At 35.9% G+C, this 21,073-nt stretch overlaps 8 protein-coding genes across 8 annotated transcripts; 5 read left to right on the top strand and 3 right to left on the bottom strand.

Annotated features, from left to right (window-relative positions):
- Nucleotides 1-3,227: 3,227 nt before the first annotated feature.
- Nucleotides 3,228-4,357, top strand: RO3G_15521 (uncharacterized protein; the record flags this gene model as incomplete). Its single annotated transcript, XM_067670105.1, has 3 exons — nucleotides 3,228-3,517; nucleotides 3,574-3,672; nucleotides 3,730-4,357. 3 exons carry the CDS (start codon nucleotides 3,228-3,230, stop codon nucleotides 4,355-4,357), a joined length of 1,017 nt encoding a protein of 338 aa, XP_067526206.1.
- Nucleotides 4,358-5,592: 1,235 nt separating this feature from the next.
- On the bottom strand, nucleotides 5,593-6,317 carry RO3G_15520 (uncharacterized protein; the record flags this gene model as incomplete). Its single annotated transcript, XM_067670104.1, has 2 exons — nucleotides 5,593-5,624; nucleotides 5,753-6,317. The coding sequence occupies 2 exons, from the start codon at nucleotides 6,315-6,317 to the stop codon at nucleotides 5,593-5,595; spliced, it is 597 nt and encodes a 198-aa protein (XP_067526205.1).
- Nucleotides 6,318-9,107: 2,790 nt separating this feature from the next.
- On the bottom strand, nucleotides 9,108-10,135 carry RO3G_15519 (uncharacterized protein; the record flags this gene model as incomplete). Its single annotated transcript, XM_067670103.1, has 3 exons — nucleotides 9,108-9,224; nucleotides 9,357-9,546; nucleotides 9,609-10,135. The coding sequence occupies 3 exons, from the start codon at nucleotides 10,133-10,135 to the stop codon at nucleotides 9,108-9,110; spliced, it is 834 nt and encodes a 277-aa protein (XP_067526204.1).
- A 361-nt stretch (nucleotides 10,136-10,496) lies between these two features.
- On the top strand, nucleotides 10,497-11,735 carry RO3G_15518 (uncharacterized protein; the record flags this gene model as incomplete). Its single annotated transcript, XM_067670102.1, has 3 exons — nucleotides 10,497-11,444; nucleotides 11,504-11,615; nucleotides 11,665-11,735. The coding sequence occupies 3 exons, from the start codon at nucleotides 10,497-10,499 to the stop codon at nucleotides 11,733-11,735; spliced, it is 1,131 nt and encodes a 376-aa protein (XP_067526203.1).
- A 1,033-nt stretch (nucleotides 11,736-12,768) lies between these two features.
- On the top strand, nucleotides 12,769-13,575 carry RO3G_15517 (uncharacterized protein; the record flags this gene model as incomplete). Its single annotated transcript, XM_067670101.1, has 1 exon — nucleotides 12,769-13,575. One exon carries the CDS (start codon nucleotides 12,769-12,771, stop codon nucleotides 13,573-13,575), a length of 807 nt encoding a protein of 268 aa, XP_067526202.1.
- Nucleotides 13,576-14,480: 905 nt separating this feature from the next.
- RO3G_15516 (uncharacterized protein) lies at nucleotides 14,481-15,008 on the top strand (the record flags this gene model as incomplete). The annotated part of the gene is made up of 1 exon (XM_067670100.1): nucleotides 14,481-15,008. The coding sequence occupies one exon, from the start codon at nucleotides 14,481-14,483 to the stop codon at nucleotides 15,006-15,008; it is 528 nt and encodes a 175-aa protein (XP_067526201.1).
- A 1,565-nt stretch (nucleotides 15,009-16,573) lies between these two features.
- On the top strand, nucleotides 16,574-18,194 carry RO3G_15515 (uncharacterized protein; the record flags this gene model as incomplete). Its single annotated transcript, XM_067670099.1, has 7 exons — nucleotides 16,574-16,693; nucleotides 16,760-16,790; nucleotides 16,847-17,044; nucleotides 17,199-17,316; nucleotides 17,595-17,754; nucleotides 17,798-17,873; nucleotides 18,175-18,194. 7 exons carry the CDS (start codon nucleotides 16,574-16,576, stop codon nucleotides 18,192-18,194), a joined length of 723 nt encoding a protein of 240 aa, XP_067526200.1.
- A 105-nt stretch (nucleotides 18,195-18,299) lies between these two features.
- On the bottom strand, nucleotides 18,300-18,977 carry RO3G_15514 (uncharacterized protein; the record flags this gene model as incomplete). The annotated part of the gene is made up of 2 exons (XM_067670098.1): nucleotides 18,300-18,764; nucleotides 18,897-18,977. 2 exons carry the CDS (start codon nucleotides 18,975-18,977, stop codon nucleotides 18,300-18,302), a joined length of 546 nt encoding a protein of 181 aa, XP_067526199.1.
- Nucleotides 18,978-21,073: the final 2,096 nt, after the last annotated feature.

Raw genomic sequence — 21,073 nt, 5'->3', positions numbered from 1 at the left:
GGATCATTGCTGGAACCACCTTTTGTACTATGGGCGGATAATTGCCACATCCTCTGTCTTCGTTTCACCAACATTGTCAATGAATTTGTTCCTACATATTCAGGTTTTTTCTCATAGACTTTTTGTTTATTTTTTCGATTACTTTAAAGTGATACGATGATTTTGCAAAATATTGGCAAACACGTTTTTAAAGGGGAAAAAAAGCATATTTTCCAAAATAAATTTGGCATATACAAAGCAAATTGACGCATAATCATAGCTTGCTAACTCTGCAAAATACAATACTCATAGAGTCAATTTGTGGTTTTCCTAGATCAATCTGTAGGTCGACAGATTAATTCCAAACTGTACTTTATTTATACACATTTGATGTTTCCAAAAGTCTTATTAAAAGAAGTGTATCTAATGATTGCTCCCTTTTGATTTTTCAAGTTAATTGTATCCAATACTCAATATCGATTAATTGCTTCGATTACTTGTAATAATGCTTCATCTTATGACCTTTTTACAGAGCATTGGAGTAATAACTACATATATTTGCTTTTGAAGAAAGACAATGTATCTGATTTTGGTAATTGGAGGTCCGTATTTCTCATAAATATAAATGAAAACGATTTCATGAGAATTTCAAAGTTTAGAATAGTTTGACACATCTTCAAGCTATTTTACTCACTAAATTGATCTTGCGTACGATAGACTTATCGACAATAATTGCCTTTTGATATTTTTTCTCATGTGCCTTGCATAGTTCTCGCTCTTATCGGCTGTTGTTTTATTTTTGAATCAAAAACTTGCGATCATGCACATATAGAATATTGCTTGCAGATTCTTGTTCTGTTTAGTCCTTCTTTTAATATGATCAATGGTACTATTAAGATTTCTTCAGCATTAAAACATCACTGATATCAACTATTATTTGCCTTCATTAGATAGGATGGTTACTAATCCTACCTTTTTGGTATATTCACCGTCTAAATTCTTATGATATACACAATGAAAAAGTCATTGTATGCATCGATGGCATTATTTGTTTATTTTGCAATCCTTTGGAGCTCGCTGCGTTCCATACTCATTTTTTTACGTGTCCTTCCGTATGTACTGCCAAGGTGAGCTGTCGTGAGGCCTAAATATCAGGTATTTTTTTTTCTTTTCTTTCTCTATTTGGATATAAGCATTATCTTCGTATTGTATTTGTCACTGATATAACAATCATTCTTTGTAATTATCTATATAACTTGGCTTTCCCTCTTAGTGTTACTACTTTTCAGTATGTCTTTTTCTTGGACAGATGTTTCTCAAAAAACCTAATTGACTTGAAGTTCTGAGTAACTGCTTTAATGCTTTTCTGAACTGACAATAGATGATGATAATATGATTAGTGAAATATTCAAACCAGCGTCATACTTAAGCGATTAGTTTGTCACCAACTTGTCTATATTAAAATAAGACGTTATAAAAAGAGATTGCTAACACTAAAATCATTGAATTCTTAGAAAATGTGCCAATCAAAGTGAAAATCTGTTCTCGGCTCAAATATACTCCTTTCTAATAATATCTCATGAGCATTGATCAGACTTGTATGAATTCCTTTGAAAAAATATTAAAAGTTAATGAAAAATGAAAAGAAAGGCAGTAGAGGAAAGAATAAGTTTCTTTCTTTTTTTTTTTTTTTTTTTTTTTTTTTTTTTTTGTTTATGCCGTATTTTGAACTGATCCCAAGTAAATCTAAAGTTGATAGATGACATATTTCTCATTATTTGAAACACCAACATTAACAAAAATATTTATTTATTTGTTTGTTTATTATTTTGAAATAGGAATCAGAAAGAGAAACGCAAACTCTGCTTAGTTTTCCAAATATATTTTTACTAAACAAATTTTGACGAACAAGGTCAATTGTAGGAAAATGAAGACATGTCAGGCCTTGAAAAAACGGTATGGACTAGGACCAGTCGATGCAGCCTGCTGAACAATGAAAAGTGAAAAAGTCATACCGGCATCATCTTCATAGTCGGGTTGACAAAAAGCCACTTATTATCTAAACATAGCCATGTATAGTCGAGCCCGCCACCAAATAAAAAAGGAGGCTGTGATATGAAATCATCCGAAAATGTTCACGGGGCACTCCCAAAAGAAATTTTGCTAGTGTTTTTATGAAAAGATCTTGTAGGCACAACCATACTGTTGGATAAATCCAGTACAACAGAGGAATTAGACCTCAGATTTAAGAATATTAATAACAAATTATGAAAAGTAAAACATTTATAGTCATCACTGTATATCTACAGCACCCCAAGTACATTCTTTACAAGTATTGAATGGGAATAAATCACTCATAAAAAGAAAGGATAGTCAATTCATAAAAAAAAAGGCCCTTCTTCTTTTAAGTACACATTGTTGATGTTTATTTTTTATTGATCTATGAATTGACAGCACATCTAAAGTTGATTATAAAAATTGTATGTGGTCAATTGAGACCTGAAGTCTATATTAATTAATATATCAGCTTCTGTGAATAAATTTGAAGACTCAATAGAGTAAATTTGATAAACCTGACAACTTTTCTCAGCCGATTACTTATTTACCCTGAACCCCTTATCCATGCCAAGCCGGCCTTTGAAATTTGCCAAGTACAGTTTCAAATGAAATACTCATGGTTCCTAAATGAACCTACAGTAAAGGAAAAACGCGTATGAAAAGATAGACACACTAACACAGCTTGCTTACTTAAACCAATTCATGCTAGCTTATTCAAAAACTCCACAATTAAGCTATATCTGGATGTTAAGCAAAGAATTTCTCGCGCGACTTTACCTCGTCGCTTGCTACAGTTTATAAAGAAAATAAAAACAAATATGCGCTCAATGAAAAAAAGGGGAATACGGTTGTAATAAATTGAACTTGGTTACCTTATTAATAAAAAATTTAAATAAAGATGCCACGTCAATTTTTTATTGGGCAATAAATTATTATTATTAAATACCACCTTTATTTTTTCCCCCTCTTTTCTCTCTTTTCTTTTCTGTACACATACAAATATGACTGAAGTCGCTGTTAACTCTGCTACCGTTCAAGAAGAAACCCAAGTCCAAGAACAACAAGAAGAATACCAAGACCGTTTCTTGGAAGGCTCCCAACGTATTGTTTCTTATGACCTCTTGGAAGCCCGTGGTAAACTTGAGGAATGTACTGACCCTGATGCCAAAAACTACAAGACTGCCAAGGAAATGTTTCGCAAGGGTTATGAACTTTGTATGACTATTCCTCGCTCCCTTGAGGACGACGTTTTGGAAAAGCATGAAGAAGACATCAAGACTGCATCTGAAACGATGGTCGAAGCTTGGCTTTTAGATGAAAGAGCTGCCCCCATGTCAGAACGTATTCTTATTCTTGGACAACAGTATGAAAAGGTTTTGTTAAAGAATATTCCTGAAGAAGAGAAGGAAGGATTCTTCGTTAAGGACAGTCTTTTATTCTCTGCTTGGATTTTGTTGGTTGGTAGACAATTTAAGCATTGGTAAGTTGTAGGTTAATACTTGCAGAAGGGTTGTCATAACCATGTTTTCTTTTTAGTGTCACTACTTTAACATTAGCCATTGATACATATCCTGACCTTCCTGCACGCGTCTTTTTCCTTCGTGCTTCTTGTCAACTCTCATTGGGTAAAACAAGGTAAGATGACAAGTATACAGTGAGGGATTTGTAGCTCATCATTTCTTGATGATGTAGACTTGGTATTAAAGATTTAGAAAAGGCTTTGGAAAGAGACCCTAAATTCTCTGTTGCTTACTCTGTTCTTGGTTCAGTCTATTTATCTTTGGAAAACGAAAGAGAAAATGCCATTAAAAACTTTAAGCTCTATCTTCAAAATGGTCACCCAGATACCAGTGATACCGTTCACTCTCTTTATGCCCTTTCCGTCTTACTCAACCACAAAAAGAAGAAGTCAGAGGCACACGGTTACTATGTTAAGGCAAAGGAAGCAGAGGCTAAATTCAAGGAGCTTTATGGAGCTCACACAGGTTTAAGTGAAATCAAACGTGACGCGATTGTTGCTCACGAATCAGAGGAAGAAGCTCAAAAATTGATTGCTACTTATGCACCAAAGAAGCAAGCTGACCAAAGAATGCAACAACTCATCGAATCTGGTGTCCTCAACTCATTCCCCCCTAACCCTAACAGATGTTCTCACTGTGGTGCTGCCCATGCAAAGGACAAGCCAAATGCTCCCCTCTTGGCCTGTGGTGCCTGCAGAAGTATTTGGTATTGTTCACGTGACTGTCAAGTCGGTGACTATAAACTTTATCACAAAGCACAATGTAAACAAATGAAGGAAGCAAAAAAGATTGAAGCATAAATCCTATTTAGAAAAAAGAAAAGAAAAAAAAAAAAAGAAAAAAAAAATAAATCAACCAAAAAAAAAGGATGATGTCTTGTAATATGAATACTTCATCTACTGCTTTTATTTATCTCCGACTACAAAAAAAGACTATTTTCTCTTTTACAATAAAAGTGTTTGCATGTTCATAATTAAACAAAGCTGGAAAAAGGTACAATTCAATTATTAAAGGATTTCTATTTAATTCTTAAAGACATAAGCAATCCTTTCCAAGGTCTCCATATAGCACTTACCAACTCGTTAAAGATTGGGAAACTGAAACCAAGAAAATAAAAATCACAACTCATGACAAAATTACTGGATCACGGCTTGACCTGTTAGCCAACACACTACCAAGCAAACCATTCCTTGATTTAAAGGCACCCTTAGCTCCAGCATGGCACCATGTTTATTTCCCACCACGTACGCAAGAGGACGATTTGGCAGAGGATGGTTACGAACGTGAATTTTTTCCACCCAAGCCCTTTTCACAACGAATGTGGGCCGGCGCTTCCTTCCGATGGAGCAAGACGAATCCTTTGATGGTTGGGGATCAGGTGACGATGGAGACCTATCTGGATCGAGTAGAGGTAGGGGAGGGACGGTTAGGAGAATCAGTGAAGGTTTGGTTGAATAAAGAGATATTTAACCAGACCGGATGGTCCATGCTAGAACAAAGATGTTTGGTATATCACCAACAGCAAATAAAACCAAGCATCATTCAAAAGGGTATTCGAGGTAAAGCAAAAAAAGGAAGGGGTTACTTTGTGTTGTTCATTCTTTGTATACTTGTAGTGAATAGGAAACCAGATTTTTCAATGTCTCTTGTACCAAGTTCTATACTTCTGTTTAGATATTCTGCATTGACCTTTAACTCTCATAAAATTCATTTTGATCATCAGTATGCAACACAAATTGAAAAGCATCCAGGTAAAATGATACAAGTCCAATGGTTTTTTTTTTCTAATATGTAAAGTAAAGCATGTTTGGTACATGGGCCTCTTAGTGGTACACTTTTATTAGAATTACTTGGAAAAGAACTGATAAAGGAAGAACATATTGGATCATTCGAGTACAAATGTTTAGCTCCTTTATATGTCAATCATCAAATAAATTTGTGTGGAAGAAAATTACAAAATAGAAAAGGCAATGATGGATATGAACTTTGGATAACAAATGAAAAGGGATATCTTGCTGTGAAGGGTTTAGCAATGTTAGCTTAAATCCATTGATTTAACGATGTTTTCTAAAGAAAAAAATAAAAAGGTTAATAGAGTATTTGTGTGTAAAGCGTGTGCATGTTACCTAGAGTAGGCGGGTATACTGGTTTTCGTCTTTGTGGTAACTGTTTAAAGCTTTCATAGAGCGCATTACCTTCTGCTGAATGACTGTTCAAAGGCGAAAAATATCCCATTTTGGAAGAGGCATCAAGTGGGGTAGACCAAAGTCCAGTATGAACTTCTGGAAGGCCCTTTAATTTTCTCCACTGATTTGCTCTATTCGGATCAAACCTAATCATAATATACCAAAATTCCTCAAAGATTTCGGGTGGTAGTTCCCAACTGTCACTGAGCGTCGGGTCTCCACCGGAAAAGATGGCTTCATTGATCATCAAATCAAACAGACGTTCAAAGTCAATCAAGGATCTGAACAGAATCATCCGGTCACGCATGTAAGGAAGAGGAATGATGTTGATGCGAGGGTCGTGAGGAATGGTTTGTTGAAGTATCGTGGGTTTCATGCGTAAAGAAGATTCGTTTTCACCAGATTGATAAGGTCGTAAAAGTCCAAGGAGAAGATCAAAGGCTTTCGAATTGGAGGACGTTGGCTGTTCTTGTTCCGATTCTTCTGAACTTTGGGATTCCTCTCGAGTACTGAATTCCTCTCGAGCACTAGGTTCCTCTGGAGAGCAAGCTTCCTTTGCCGTATCGAGTTCCATTAAACTATCAATATCTTTTGAACTCTGATTTGTTAACACGTTGTCTGGTTCATGCAACCATATCTGCTGCTCATTCTCCTTTTCCTCTTTTTCTTTGTCTGCTTCCAGAGCTATTTCTTTTTGGATGGAACTGATCTTTATCAACTCTCGAGCATCTATCAACGCCTTATCATTCCGTTCCCGTGCATCCATATAAGCTGATGCAGCTACCAAAGTCATTCCTTTGATATTAAACAATTGGTTCTCATTCAAGTAGGGTGTATGAGGTGGAATCTTTAAGCGATTTAGTAAGCATATATACTGTACAGTCATAAGAGATCCTCGGAGATACCAACACTCTGTTTGACTCATTTCTAATTGGGACTTTAGCTGTGTCAATTCATTAACCATTTGTTGTCGTTGCTTTTTCAAATTATGCACTGTTTTTTCTAATTCACTCAAATACTTCTCCTTTCGCTCTCTAAAGGCGCGTTGAGCGGCGCGATTCTGAGCTTTACGCACCGCAGGTGGTATCGCCTTGGGTTTTCTGCCTGGTTTTTTTCGAATAGGGACGCCATTGTTACTTGGTTGTTGGTAATCCACAAAGGTCAGTTGTGAATTATTATTGATGCTATTGTCGTGATCATTAAGAGGCATTTCAAATGTACTCGTTTGTTCAGAAGTAATGGATGGTTCTTGTGTTAAATAAAGGGGTGCAAGAATTGATGGATCTGTTAAATCGGGTAGTGATTGTAACCAACTTTCTGCGTTTGTTCTTAGCAACATATCAATATCGTTTGTATGGGCATCTTGTATTTGGCTTTCGGATTCTTGTTGCTTTTCTTTTATGTATTTCTCAATTGTTGATAAATAAGCTTCCATAGTATTGATAATAATATTAAAAAAAAAGAAAAGGAGAAAATAAGCAGGTTTGAAATTTTTTTATTGTGATTCAATGGTATTTTTTTTACTAATAATAAATGATTTGTTTCAACTGAAAAAAAACCTTATTTACACACTGTTTATAATTATTTTATCTTTTCACTTTCTGTTTCTTCCTGATTTATTCATTCTTTTCAACTTAATATTTGTATACATGTACATAAAGGAAAAAAGTGCTACGTTTATTCAAATTGCAATAGTTGGACTACTGTTGTTCATATTGTCCTTTTGTTACACGATTCCATAACACTATATCGTGTAGCGTTAGCAATAGGCTCAATGTACTTTATAAAGAATTTTCCAAGATAAAAACCAAGTTTACGTAAAACAAATGCACTGATACCAAAGAAAATTCTTTGGAATCGGCTAATCCATTTTTACTGTAGCTTTCGCTTTGGTTATACAACCAGACATTACCCCCAGCCAAGTTCAAAATACAGTCACTGCCTTTAATTTGAAATTTGCCGCAAGTAATTAATTCATTTTGAAATAGTATACTCTGATTTAATATAGACATAGTAAAAAAGCATGGCCTTTCTATAACAATTATCTTCAATGTAGTTCCTTTTCAACCAGCATACAATTTAAAAGTATAAACCAACTTCTGGGGCCAAATCCTATTTTATAACTCAGCAAATTTTCTTCAATTACAGGGCTTCTCAAATTATTTTTCTTTGAAGTTACGGTTGGCTGGCCATGATTCTCTTATTTTGTGGCATTATTCTGTACAAGTCTGTGCTCCTTTTTGATCCTACCTAGACGATTAAGGTATATTGAGGAAACCACGTGCTCACACAAGTCTTATTTTTATTTTAAATAAAAGCTTGTGTTTAATCATATTTAGGTTATTCAAATTATTTGCCTTTTTCAGAGGCGAGTCATCCAGCTTGTTTTTGTAGGAGTGAGGGGGGAAAGAAGCAGTCCTTAGGAGATGTACAGGACAGGCAACAGAAAAATTGAGCGAAAATACAATGTCATCATTAGAAGCATAGAGTAAAAAAGCGTATGGAGGTGGTTTGTTAGAGGAATAGGAGGCAATAAAGTGCTGAAAGAAAGTAGCTACAAGTTACAAACGTGATCCATGATTAAAACCAAATGATAATGGGAGCTCAAATTTCCTATGATACTCAAAAGACGTGAAGTCTTTTAAAACAGTGTTGCTTTCAATGGCTATTTCCTTTTTATTTTAATCTAAACTTTTATAATCTGCAACTATCTCATCTGTTCAGAGTAGTTTAGTTTTGTAGGGACTCAAGTTGACTAATTTCGTTCATATCAGAAAAGACTTAAATATTAAAATGTCAGTCTTTTAAAAATATTTATAATGAATTCATATCAACACGGAAAGTTTTAATGAATTTATTTTTTCAGTAATTCGCGCATATCAAGACATGGCATTTTTCCATTAGGTAACATACCAATGGGACACGGCCGCCAATTTTCATGTAACTTCCAACTCTCAATATTGAACACTTTTTGCTTTTTCAGCGGACGTTGGTTTGACTTGATATCAATCAATTGTGATTCTAATTCCTTTAATTCATTTTCTAATACTTCTTCATCTATTGTTTCTAAAGAATCAGGTTCCTTTCTCTATTAAACATGTGTCAATTGGCTATTGTACTCAGTCCCATGTTTTTTTGTATACCTTGCCCACAGTTGATTTTATCAACAGTTGATCAATATATCGCATGAACGGTTTAATAGATTCTGCAAGCTCTGGATCAATTTGACATAAATGTTGTAGAACGGATCGCGTGCTACATAAAGATGGATCCTTATTAATATACTTCCTCTTTTTTTTTGTGAGTAGTTCATTTCTGTAATATTTACTAGTAGTTTGGATTTTTCAGGCATCCTTCTAATACATCATCGATATCCAAGTTTCTCAGTGTACGCTCCTGTGCTGGCTTTGCAAATTCCGACACGATATGTTTCAACCAACAAGCTATCGGAAAAAGAGATGAGTAACAATGTATAAGCATACTATAAAAAATCAAATTTACTCAATGTCAGCATATAACTTAAAGATTGTGTAGAATCATCCACTTCTTTCTTTGTCTATAAGAGAAAACACGTTATTAATTGATTTCTCATGGTTTTTATTCGTATACTTACGAATACTGCATAGGGGTTTATAAGTTGTTCATCTAATTTATATTCATCGGTTGAGCATAATTTTTGAATCAAAGAAGAAACCAGATCTGATGCAAAGCTAGGGTATCCAACACCAAGACCTTTCAATAATGGAGTCCAGATCTGTATCAAATCATTTGAAATGGACATATTTTCTGCTGTAACCCGCTTTCTATTGAAAAAATGCGTTAAGATCAAACGCGTCTTTTTTTCTCTTTTTTTGCTCATATTTACTTTTTAGCTGTTGGTACTAAGCCTCCTGTTCCTAATAATAAAGGAATGATGTCCTCTTTAATAATATCCTCATCAATAATCTTAATCAATGCTTCAATACAATCCACATAGATGGTTGGATCTTGTTTTTCTCCCTTCACATACGCCTTTCGACGCTCTTTATACATATTTAACTTGAGCTTGACATCCTTTACACTTTTTTCTTCATCGTCTTCCTCTGCACGGTTAAGGTTATGTATCCAGTAATGATCATGCAACCAAGCAACAGCTTGAACAGCAGCTCCTCTAAGCACAATCAAACTAGGTAATCGTTCGTGCGTACTCTCATGACGAAGATCAACATACCAAGGAGGCAAACCGATACTTTTCGCAATCGTCAGCACTGTCTTTGCATATTTCCCCTTTTGCTCTTGATCGACGAGACCGTTCACGAATCGAACAAGGGTCATTGAATAGAGTAAACGAAGTTCTTTATGAGACATGGTTTCTCCAAAGCGCTCGTCACGAAGAATGGATTCAATCAACATGCCAGTTATTTCTACAGAAAATGGAATACGTCCTCGAGTTGACCATGCTTGAATCTAGTTTTTATAATTGTTAACAAGATTGATTGAATTGAAGGCTGTCAATAAATTTACTCTGTCTAGTGCTCGTCGAATAGTTTCTACATGCTGTTTTCTATCTGCAAAAAGCCACTTGTAAACTGTTTCGAATTCTTCTTGATTTATCCAAGGAACTGCTCGTGTATGTAACATTAAAGAAAAAATGTAGGGAAAAAAAATGAAATACAATTGAAGTTCTTACATATGCTAAGCCACATAACAGGAGACATAGAATTACGATAAAATTTATGCATCGTTTTTCTTTCTCTCTTTCTATACTTTTTACATGTCAAAACGCAGCAACCAAGATCCTGTAGCCGAAAGCAGCAAACGTAGCAAAACTGAAAACCATGCCCCAGGCTGTTCTGACGACACATGTACCGGCTGCGATGTGGGAGAAGTAGAGATCGCATTCACCAAAGACGATGGAGAACCAGACGATGTCCAACCTACTGCTCAAGACCTCGTTGACTTGGCAATAGATGAGTCTAAGGGAGGAGACAACGAAATGGCGCGCAGATTATTTGACATGGCCTTGGAAAAGTTTCAAGAAGAGGAGCCTGATAACCGCGTAGGTTATGCAGATTGCCTGATAGAGCTCGGTAAAGCAATCGAGGTGGAAGAGAGTATCAAGGAAGGTTTAGATATATTAAGAGGAGAACTCAAAAAGGAATCAAATGACACGCAATTAAAACTAAAGTTGGCTTATGCGAGCATGGTCCTTGCCAACTATATGCGAAAGCAAAAGGAGGCTGTTTTTGCTCGACAAGAGGCAGAGTTACATCCAAATGATGATGAAGAAGTAGATGAAGAGGCCTATGAAGAGCTCTTGTCAAAACAGCAAGTGACCAAAGAAGAGGTTCAGCTTTACAAGGAGGCAGTGAGTTATGCTCGTGAGGTGGTGTCATCCCAAAAAATCCCTTCCATCCCCTTATTTCAGCGTGTGATTGGCGAACTCAGAACATATGGTCTTTCACTTGATTTGCCTGTACAAAAGGAACATACCCAAGTTGTTTTGGAAGCGGCCATTGAATTTATTCAGCAAGTGCCTGGATATGAGGAAAATTGGGAATTGATCACTATTTGGGCCGCTTGTCTCACCCACCAGGAAAAGTTACTCGACAAAACTCAAGAAAGAATCAAGGTGGTATTCAAAGCCATTGAGCTGGCTAATAAAGCGAATGACTTACATGTTGCAAAGTTATCCAAAGAACATCCATTTATGTGTGAGCTGGTAAGTAAACATTTTTATTTTACTTGTGCCTGTACCAACAATATATGTATCGGATATAGCTTGCTGGACTTCTTATGACACAGTCTGGTTTAGTGGACGATGAGGATGAGGCCGTGGAATTATATGAACGTGCTTTTGAGGCATTTAAAAAGGCACACGAATTAGCGCCTGGTAAATAAATTCTATTTATAAAAAAGTGATATACTTACAATATGAATAGAAAAAGTGGAGTTGGCCGAGATGATAAAGGTACTTGAAGAAATGAAGGAATCATCAGTGGATGATGCTTAAATATTTTGTGTAAATTAAACAAATTTCAATACCTTTGCTTATCTATTCAATGATGTGATACCGTTTTTTTTTTTTTTTGTTATCTCTTTGTGTGTGAATCTTGTTTTTAAAACTCAGGGCATTAAATACCAACAAGAAAAACTTTTCGTACAACTTTTTACTCTTTCAAGCTCTCTTTCACTTCACAATGAATCAGTCAGCGTCATGTCCTCTTCAATCACCTATCGATTTACAACATTTTAAACCACAAGCAGAGGACATTTTAATAGATGAAGATCTACTCGAGCTGTTTCGAATCATTAAACTAATCATTAGGAAAAAACCAGACACAGAAAGAGTAGCCAAACTCTATTTTTGTATTGTCTATGCCTTGGGCGACCAATTTTCATTTCATAAACCTGCACACGAAGAGCACATCATCTTTCAGGATGAACATATCACTGGATGCGTTCAACTCCCCTTTTCAGCTTTATGCTGCTGTGAAAACAGGACAGTAGAGGGAACAGCGGCAGCAGCAGCGGCGGCTATTGCCAGTCCTGTTGAGCCTCAGAGACAGTTATCTGTCTCGTATCTTACAAATCCCACGCCAGTTCAAGTGATATCGAATGATGAAGATACAACTACAGATCGATATACCGTGCGACCGTATACACACATTCGACCTATTCCCTGGTCTCCGGAACAAGAGCATCAATCAGAAGGATCAAGCCCAAGGGTTGAGATCATTATGGAACCAAGACAAAGAGGATTTTATTACCAGGATGGAAGAATCTCAAGGGAGCCACCTCTTTTGCAGAGATACGCAGAGCAAGGTGTACTGACACAGGCCTCGTTATTGAAGAAACGGAAAAAGCAGATTACAGATTATGATTATAACTATTCACAAGAACTAGCTTCACTGCCGCCCAAGAAACCAAAGATACCTCACCGGCACGGTGAATTTGGACAAAGACGTAATTATTTAATACAGAAACATGTTGCAAAACTAATTAGTCATACCTCTCTGTAATTAGGCGATGATATTATTAGCAGGATGCGAGCCATCATGTTAGCCGATCTCGAGCAAAAGGCGCAGCGATTACCACCCGATTTTAGCTTGGCTATTGAGCAAGTGACATTACCCGAAGATCTTGATGCCGATCGTCTAAGCCAGGAGGAAGCAAGCAAATGGTTGGCTCCTGCTCTAAGAATACTCACTCATCATTCCAATATGAAGCCACATTTGGAAAACGGTATGAACCAAAATGGTATCTACTACAACAATGACTATTTCCGATTATACCTTGCCTTTGTTCAATTTCAAAATGTGTTTGCCAAGGTATTTCCTAATCAAGTCATCCGCATTGCAACGCCTACTTCATTGGATGATGAATCAGGGGGATCCGAAAAAGACAAGGACAGAGAGAGAAATGCAAATATGAAGGCGTACAGAAGCTGGATAGAGCCACATTTAACAGAGTCAAATTGGGCAGCGTTCAGAAGGAATGTGATGGTGGGAGAAAGAATGATGCAGCTGACAAAGGTCGTAGGACAAGGTGTATTATTGATGACCAAAGAATTGAGCGGATCAAAATTACATTTGACGTTTACAAATAACGAATGGGATGAGTTTATTCAGGGCCTTAGTCATGGTCGATGGGATGAGACGATTGATTGGAGCCATGAAGAAGAGCAGGTTGAAGGCGCAAGCAATTCCTTGTTAGTGAATGAGTTGAAATACAAATTTGCAACCCATCTATGGTTTACTCATCAAGGCTCGTTGGTGCCTGCTGCAGAAAGGAAAGCGGCAAGACTTCGAGAGAGAAAACAGAAGAAGACAAACGGGACAGGAAGCTTATAGAGTTTGCACCAACTTTTCTTGTAGATAGAATAAAATACATGAAATTATTTGTACATAGAGAATTGTTGTAGCTTATTGAAGACGCTGGAATTTTGCTTCACTATGTTGTAAAAAGTGTATATTTAATATTTCAATGAGTAAAAATCTTTTTCTATTGAATAAATGAGTCTTGCCTTTGCTGCATTACAAAACACTTGCTAAAAAACTCAACGCGAACCTATAAGCCAATCAAAAGTCAAATGAGGTGAGAAAACAGACAACCTGCCTAAAAATTCTTTTTGTTTGTTTGTCTGAATTTGAAGTGCATTAACTGGTATTATTGGGACTATGTGACTCGTATTTATTTATAATCTCATGAAATTTCACTGAACTACTCTTTTGCACTTTTCCAACTATGAATAATTCCACACTAAATGACATTGTACATAAACTCGCTCAACAAAGAAACAGCCCAGATCTTTCGCTTTTAAATGGTAATCCAGAAGGACAGGCGTCGCTTTTAATGGCCTTACTATCTGATAAAAATGGCATCGATACTGAAGACATGCCTTGCTTTTCTACAAATACAGCTTGTTCAACCAGCGAAGCCAATGAGTCAGAAAGTCATAAACTTGATTCAACAAACAATAATGGAAACATAGAACGTACAAGCTCAACGAAAAAAATTGGGAAAAAGCTAGTAACGAGTGACGACGATGAGGTATAACAATATTGCCCAAACTTTCTTTTACCCTCTGACTATTAATATCCTGTAGTCCGAAGACACAAAAAAAGCAAGAAATAGAGCAGCGCAAAAGGCATTTAGAGAAAGAAAAGAAAACTATGTACGAATGCTAGAAGAGAAAGTAAAAGAATTGAAAAAAATGAATGCCGAGAAAAAAACAGAGCTACATCAAGAGAACCAAATGCTAAAGAATATAGTTACAAAGTTGCAATCTGAGAATGCTGCGCTCCTTTCCTCATTTAACTGTCCTTTATCAAAAAATCAATCAGTTGATGAGGAAAGACCTCAAAAGGTTGCTAAGGGCAATTCATCCCAATTTGATAGTCCCAATAATGCAGCGTCAATAGTATCCACAAGCCGTACACCCGAAACAAAAAACATGAATGACCTTGTCAATTTTGATGCAAACTCACACTCGAATGAATTAGTATGTCGTTCGGAATTGCTAAACTGCACAAATCCGTTGGATGGTCAATTCACAATAAGCCAAGAAGAATTTGATCTATTTAGTCCACTGGATCAAGTACAAAACGATGATAATCCAGAAAACTTGTTTAAACTGTGGAATCAATTAAGCCAGCATCCAAAATTTGATGAGTTTGATTTGGAGCATTTATGTAACGATTTAAAGGAAAGAGCACAAATCTGCAAAGTGTCTCTGCTTGAAGAACTCAAAAAAAGCTATCAGAATCTGGATCCACAAAAATAATTTATTATTTAATTCATCATTAAAGTAAAACTCATAACTATGCATGCAAGAGAGACATAAGGACTTAATCTCTCTCCTATTCTTGCTGCTTTCCAAAACAATCCAAGTAGTCTAATACCAACATGCTTAGTATCTATCTATTATTTGGTTGTATTTCTTGTTTTACCCAGTTTTATTTTTATCCAGCAAAGAAGGTGCCTGAGCTCGGATGTAAGTACATGTACAAATAGTTAGCAAAATGACTAAAAGTAAAGACTGAAAGTTGAATATAGCAGCCTATAGTATAACAATAAAAACTGGTTAATTTTTTAATTATCTTTTATGTTTCTTACCATTTAACTGAAATAAAGTAAAATAAGAAAAAAAGAGGAAACGTGACGTTTAGCATGTTGTCAGTGAATTGCCATATTTCCACTTCAAATTCGACCAATAAAGATAAATTTCAACTAAAAGTGACGTCTCATTTCGACCAAATGAACTTGCTTACACTCTTTTCTTTTCTTTTTTTTTGTTTATTTTTATTTATAAAATATAATGTAATAGGAGTTACACGTCTGAGAGCGGTGTGAACCAAAAGAAACAGAGCTTAAGCGATGGAACATGCTAGTCAAGGTCGAGTCTGCCTCTTTTGAGGGTGTCAAACTGCGACATAGCACGAGTGACCAATTGTTTATCAATAAAAGGAAAGTCGTCAATAGTAAATCTCCAATAGGCACGCCAGATAACAGAGAGCACGCAGCAGCTGAGAGCCCAGAGATCAGTATTGTCTACAAAAGGAAACCGCTGAAAAGACCAGAGGATTGAGCATACATCATCTTGAATGAAAGTGAGATGTGGACTAAAGAAGTTGAAGGCATCTATTTATATTCTCCATTTCCTTGGACAGCGCACGAAGAGGTGTTGTAGGTCTTCATTATTAGCAGAGCAAAATTTACATTGTGAAGAGGTCAAACCGTTATTGAATTTTGAGAGAAGTGACTGACTAAAGAGTTTACGATGGAATAGACGATACCATAAAGACCGGCTTTCAGGTGAAACATGCATTTTCCAAAAAAAAAAAAGTGACCACTTTGAAGTTGGTATTGGTGACATTGCCGATGAAATCGCAAAATTTACCAGCCGCACTGTACTTTTCGGAAGACGATTCAGTCTCGCGACAACATAGTTTCCAGTGTTATTCTTGTTTATCAAAGCCAGAAATCCTTGCCATTAACGTATTATTATAATCAAAGTGTCTTATCCACAGAAATTCAGAGGCAAAAAGGTGGAGATTAGAGAAACAGTCAAGAATCAGAAATTCTTCGCCGATCGTACCATTGATAATTGGACCTTTGTGGAGTTTTTGATCTACAAAGAACAAAATGCCCTGAAACGTATGAAAACGATGTTACAGGAATATAAGAATAGCATCGGTTCACTTATCAGTAAGCACAAAAAGCAAGTTGATCCGGATTTGCTAGGATATTTGACAGAGCTAAAAAATAAATCTGTAATAACTCAAACAGACAAGAAGAAACGCGTATACTAACATGTTGCTATAGTTTACCGATGAAGAGCTAAAAAATATGATTGAAGAGCTAATGAAGGGAAACAAGGAAAACATTTCGATTGTTGATTCCACGATATCAAACTCGAATATAATTGTTGGAAGCGGTAGTGGGTCCATAAACATTACCCAAACAAAGGTATTCTTGTTTCTGTTATGCTTTTATTGTAAATGTTCAATATTTCTTACACACACTCAAAAATAGGGAAAGAGGAAACAAGGTCAAAATCAAGACAGTAAGTCATATTTGTCTATAAAGTAATAATGGGCTTAAAATTCAATTTAAATTTAGATGATAGTGATATCGCTACGGTAAAAAGAAAGAAGGACTCCTTTGCATTACTTAGACCAATCACACCCAGCATCTCCTATCGCTTTAATACCTCTGGTTTCAACGAACAAATGAAAGCAAGAGTGAACTCGATTGCATACATAAAGTTGGATGATAAAGATATCTGTGAAAACGAAGCCATTGCCAACGAATATTCCAGTAATATGAACGAGTCATATAGCAACAAGTATTAACAATTATCCTATCGCTAAATCCTTTTTAAATGATGCGCTTAATCAACAAATCGAGGATCTTTTGTCTTGGATGGGCCAACATGGATTTGATAATACGAATTCTGAAGATACTAAAAAAGCAATGATCATGACTCGATTAACATTAACTGATTTTTATGCCAATTGCTTGAAGCCTTCACCTACTAACTCTTTGAATGAGCGTACACCATTTATGGAATATGCTGTCCCCATATTCAAGTACAGTAGCCGCTCTATTTAAGGGTAGCCAAAATTTTTGGAATATCCACCCTTAAATAGAACATACCCTTAAATCGAAATTCGTAGCCGTTAAAAAATTGAACTCAATTAATATGTATTGTAGCTACATTATAGACATGTTTGTACAACATGTTTCCATATACTATAAAGCTACTGGAATGTAGTATCAGATCATTAAAGATGGAGATGGAAAATATTAAGGATGCGCCATTCGAGTCCTATAAGAAGAGAAAGTTTTTCACCTATTTATACGCTAGTGACAAGTTGACAATACTTAGCACTTCCGTTGTAAGCCGAGAAAAGTGGGGTTATACACTTGTTAGAGAGGTCATTGTTCCCAGAACACGGAGTGCGCGTGCTAGATGGCTTAAAGTGATGGATCTCATCTTTTGTACCAAGGTAGAGTTTGTGTTGATAGTAAAAAAGAAAAAACGAATTAATAACAATTAATTTAAAAAAGGCGATGTTTGAAGAGCAGAAAGAAGTTGCAGCAATTCTTGAAAGTGAACATAATGATTGGACACAAGTGGCACAGGGTACAAGTATTAAGTATTTGTCTAAACTATGATAACTTTTAAAAGAGCTCTCTCATATATATGTTCATATATACTTTATACCATCTATCAAATACTCAATGAAAATAATAGTGTTAACAATAATTATGATCGATCCTTTATCTAAATATATTCATTTCTGCCGTTGGTAATTACGTGTTAAAATGTTTCCACATATTTTACCTATGCAAAGCTCTCAAAAAGCATTTTTGTTAACCCCCTCCCCTTCTTCAAAATAAAAGAAACACGCTATGCTTCTTTTTATCGCTTTTTTTTTTATTAGAATCCAAAAACATCTGGTGATCATGCACCAGATCAAATTCATAGACCCTTCAATTCAACTTCTATAACATATTTATGAACCAATTACTTTTATTCTTAATAAAAGCAGAGCATCATAACGAGCTATCACAGCTTGGGAGTGCAAAAGAACTTGTGCTTGTGGTACTTTGTACCAGCTCTAGTTAGCTTGAGCCCAACGTTGACCACGCGAAGGGAACAAATTGCGTCTATATGGAAATTGATGGTCCCCATGGTGGTTGCTATTACAACTTTTGCAAGCTCATCTTTCTTGGATCTGCTCTGGCTTCTTACAGTATGAAGATTGAACCCGAATTTATCAATGAAGACACAGTTTTGCATAAAACTGATGTGTGAGTCTTTAATCCATGCCTCGACTGCTCTAAATTTCAGTTCAATAATATCAGGAGAGTTTCGTTTGGGAGGAATCTTTGTAATTATATTTAACGTATAAGAACAGTCTTCTTCCAGGTGCTTATCCATGCCAGATCTAGAAATTTTAAGGTCTTCAAATTTATCACTGAGGACATCAGCTATTTGAGCTAGCATGGCCACTGGGTTGTTATCAATAAACTATTCCAAAAATTCCATATGCTATTTCTTCAGCTGGCGAAGGCGCTGGTTCTGTTTTGAATGTTTCTTTTGCTGCTTTAATCCAAGACTTTAAGGTAGATGCAGGTATACCATACTTGCCTCCAACCTTACTCTAACTAATTGTAGTAAAAGTATACGGCTGGATAGCCCTGTCTTTTTCTTTCTATGAGTAGCTCCGGTACTGCTGCCCATTAATTTTTCTTAGCTATTTTCTCTTCCATTATGTTAGATAGTGGCTTTTGAACTTGGTTTGAGACTGCTGTGCTAAACACCTTATGCCTTTGAAGGTTGCTTTGTTCATTAAAGTCATAGATGTTGTTAAACCCACTCTTTTCAAGATAAAATTAAGAAAGGCACTCTTAGTTGAAAACTCATTGCAACTTGGTCGAACATATTTTTATTTTTAATCCAAAAGTTCTTTCTAATTTAGAGATTGAAGGGAAGCATTATGTACCATTTCTTGCATTATGTGCATGCCATCATGGAGTCATGTTAGGAAAAATCGATGGTAGTTACGGGTCATTTGAAGGTATCTACATAAGAGCGGACAAGATTCAGTCAAGTCTCTCATCAAAAATAAAATCTTATTGGCAGAGAACACTGAGACACAGGGGCCTTATTCATCAAGCACTTTTTGACTAATCGTTCACTCATAGTTTGTAGCAACCGAATTCCAGTGACATCATCTTCATTTCCGACAGACTTTCTAGCCTATCCCACAACCCGATACCTTCTTTTTGTAAGTTTTTGATATATCCCTGGTACAAGAAGTGATCAATTGATTTAATTCATCCTTCACCAAAGAACACACAGGTTGCATGTTCTCGCGTTATATTCATTGGTTGTTTGTTGGAAGTTGACAAAGTCGAATGTTGGTCTGGGATTGACTTGTGGTTCTTTTTGATTTTTAAAGTTCACTTTGCATTCAAATAACACTCCTTTTTATGGCAATTCCAATGTTATGGTTTTTGTTATCGTTGAATAACTCAAACAAAAGCTGTTAAAGAAAGCATAAATGAAGTTAGGAAAAGGAAATCACTCAACTTCACCGCATCGGAAATTGAACAGACCGCATCCCAAATAGCATTCAGTAGAGATGTATATTGATTGCCTGTAAAAGAATCTGTAAATAAGAAAAAGAAGAAAGCAAACAACTGTTTTCTATACAAGAATAAAATGTCAAAGGCCTTATAGCGCAATTATTAAGCAAAGTTTATGAAGTGTGAGTACGGTTTCAGTTTTGCATTAGTTACTGAATTATTACAAGTACATCACACTGAAACTACAACTAATCATTTGACTACTCATCCCTTGCATCGAAAATTGAAACTGTCCAAGTATATTAGAAGGCAGAAAGCTAACGAGGATATGATCGCCAAATTAAAAAGCAAGTTTGGAAATGATGCTGTCTTTGTTATGGGTAACTATTCCACTCCAAACACCCGGTATAAAGAACCTGCGAGGTGTCGGATTCAGAAGGCTGCTGAAGAAGCATGGATTCTTGGTGTGTTTGATTGATGAGGTTCGAACCAGCCAATGCTGCCCTTCTTGTGAAAATCGTAGTCTGACAACCCTCAAGAGAATACCAAATCCACGGCCATATCAAAGACGAAATAATCCTGAAGTTATTTGTCATAGTTTACTTAGGTAATCAAATACTCTGATCAATGATTATCAAAATTGCAAAGTGGCCGTGCAAAACATTTCAGGTATTGAAGAGCTTCGTAAAGGTTTATGGAACCAGGATTTGGCAGCATGCTTAAATATGATTCATATTGTTCGTAACCTTCGCTTGAATGGTGAAACACCAGAGAGGTTCCAGCGTGCTAAGACTGAAAGAAGAGGACCGATTAGAAGAAGAAGATCTAAAGAGAATGAAGAACGACGAGTTTTTACTAGAATCCTGTAACTTCCCAACACATTTATCGCTGTGTTACCCTAGATGCACTTTGGTAAGCTCGAACTTAAATAACTTGGTACTTTGTTTATTAACATTCGGTTGCTGTACCTTTTATCATTGAATGTAGATTTCGTGTTATTGGTAAGTTTCGTATTGATATATTATCTATTTTTTACCTACTAATTCTTTTCTTTTATTGTATGTACTCATTATTGCTATTATTCTTATTCTCTCTTTTGCACCAATTTTTCTTCTACTTTTGCTCAAAATTTTTACCTGCTTCTACGCTAAATTTATTTTTACTTTTGCACCATTTTTTTATTTTATTTGCACGAGTTTTTTTTTTTTTTTTTTTTTTTTTTTCAAAAGCATACCAATAATTTCGGAA

The sequence above is a fragment of the Rhizopus delemar genome, genomic scaffold (genome assembly GCF_000149305.1).
Source record: "Rhizopus delemar RA 99-880 supercont3.16 genomic scaffold, whole genome shotgun sequence".
In the NCBI taxonomy this organism is placed as follows: domain Eukaryota; kingdom Fungi; phylum Mucoromycota; class Mucoromycetes; order Mucorales; family Rhizopodaceae; genus Rhizopus; species Rhizopus delemar.
The sequence above is the reverse complement of the archived record's forward strand: the minus strand, read 5'-3'. Positions and strand labels throughout refer to the sequence as shown.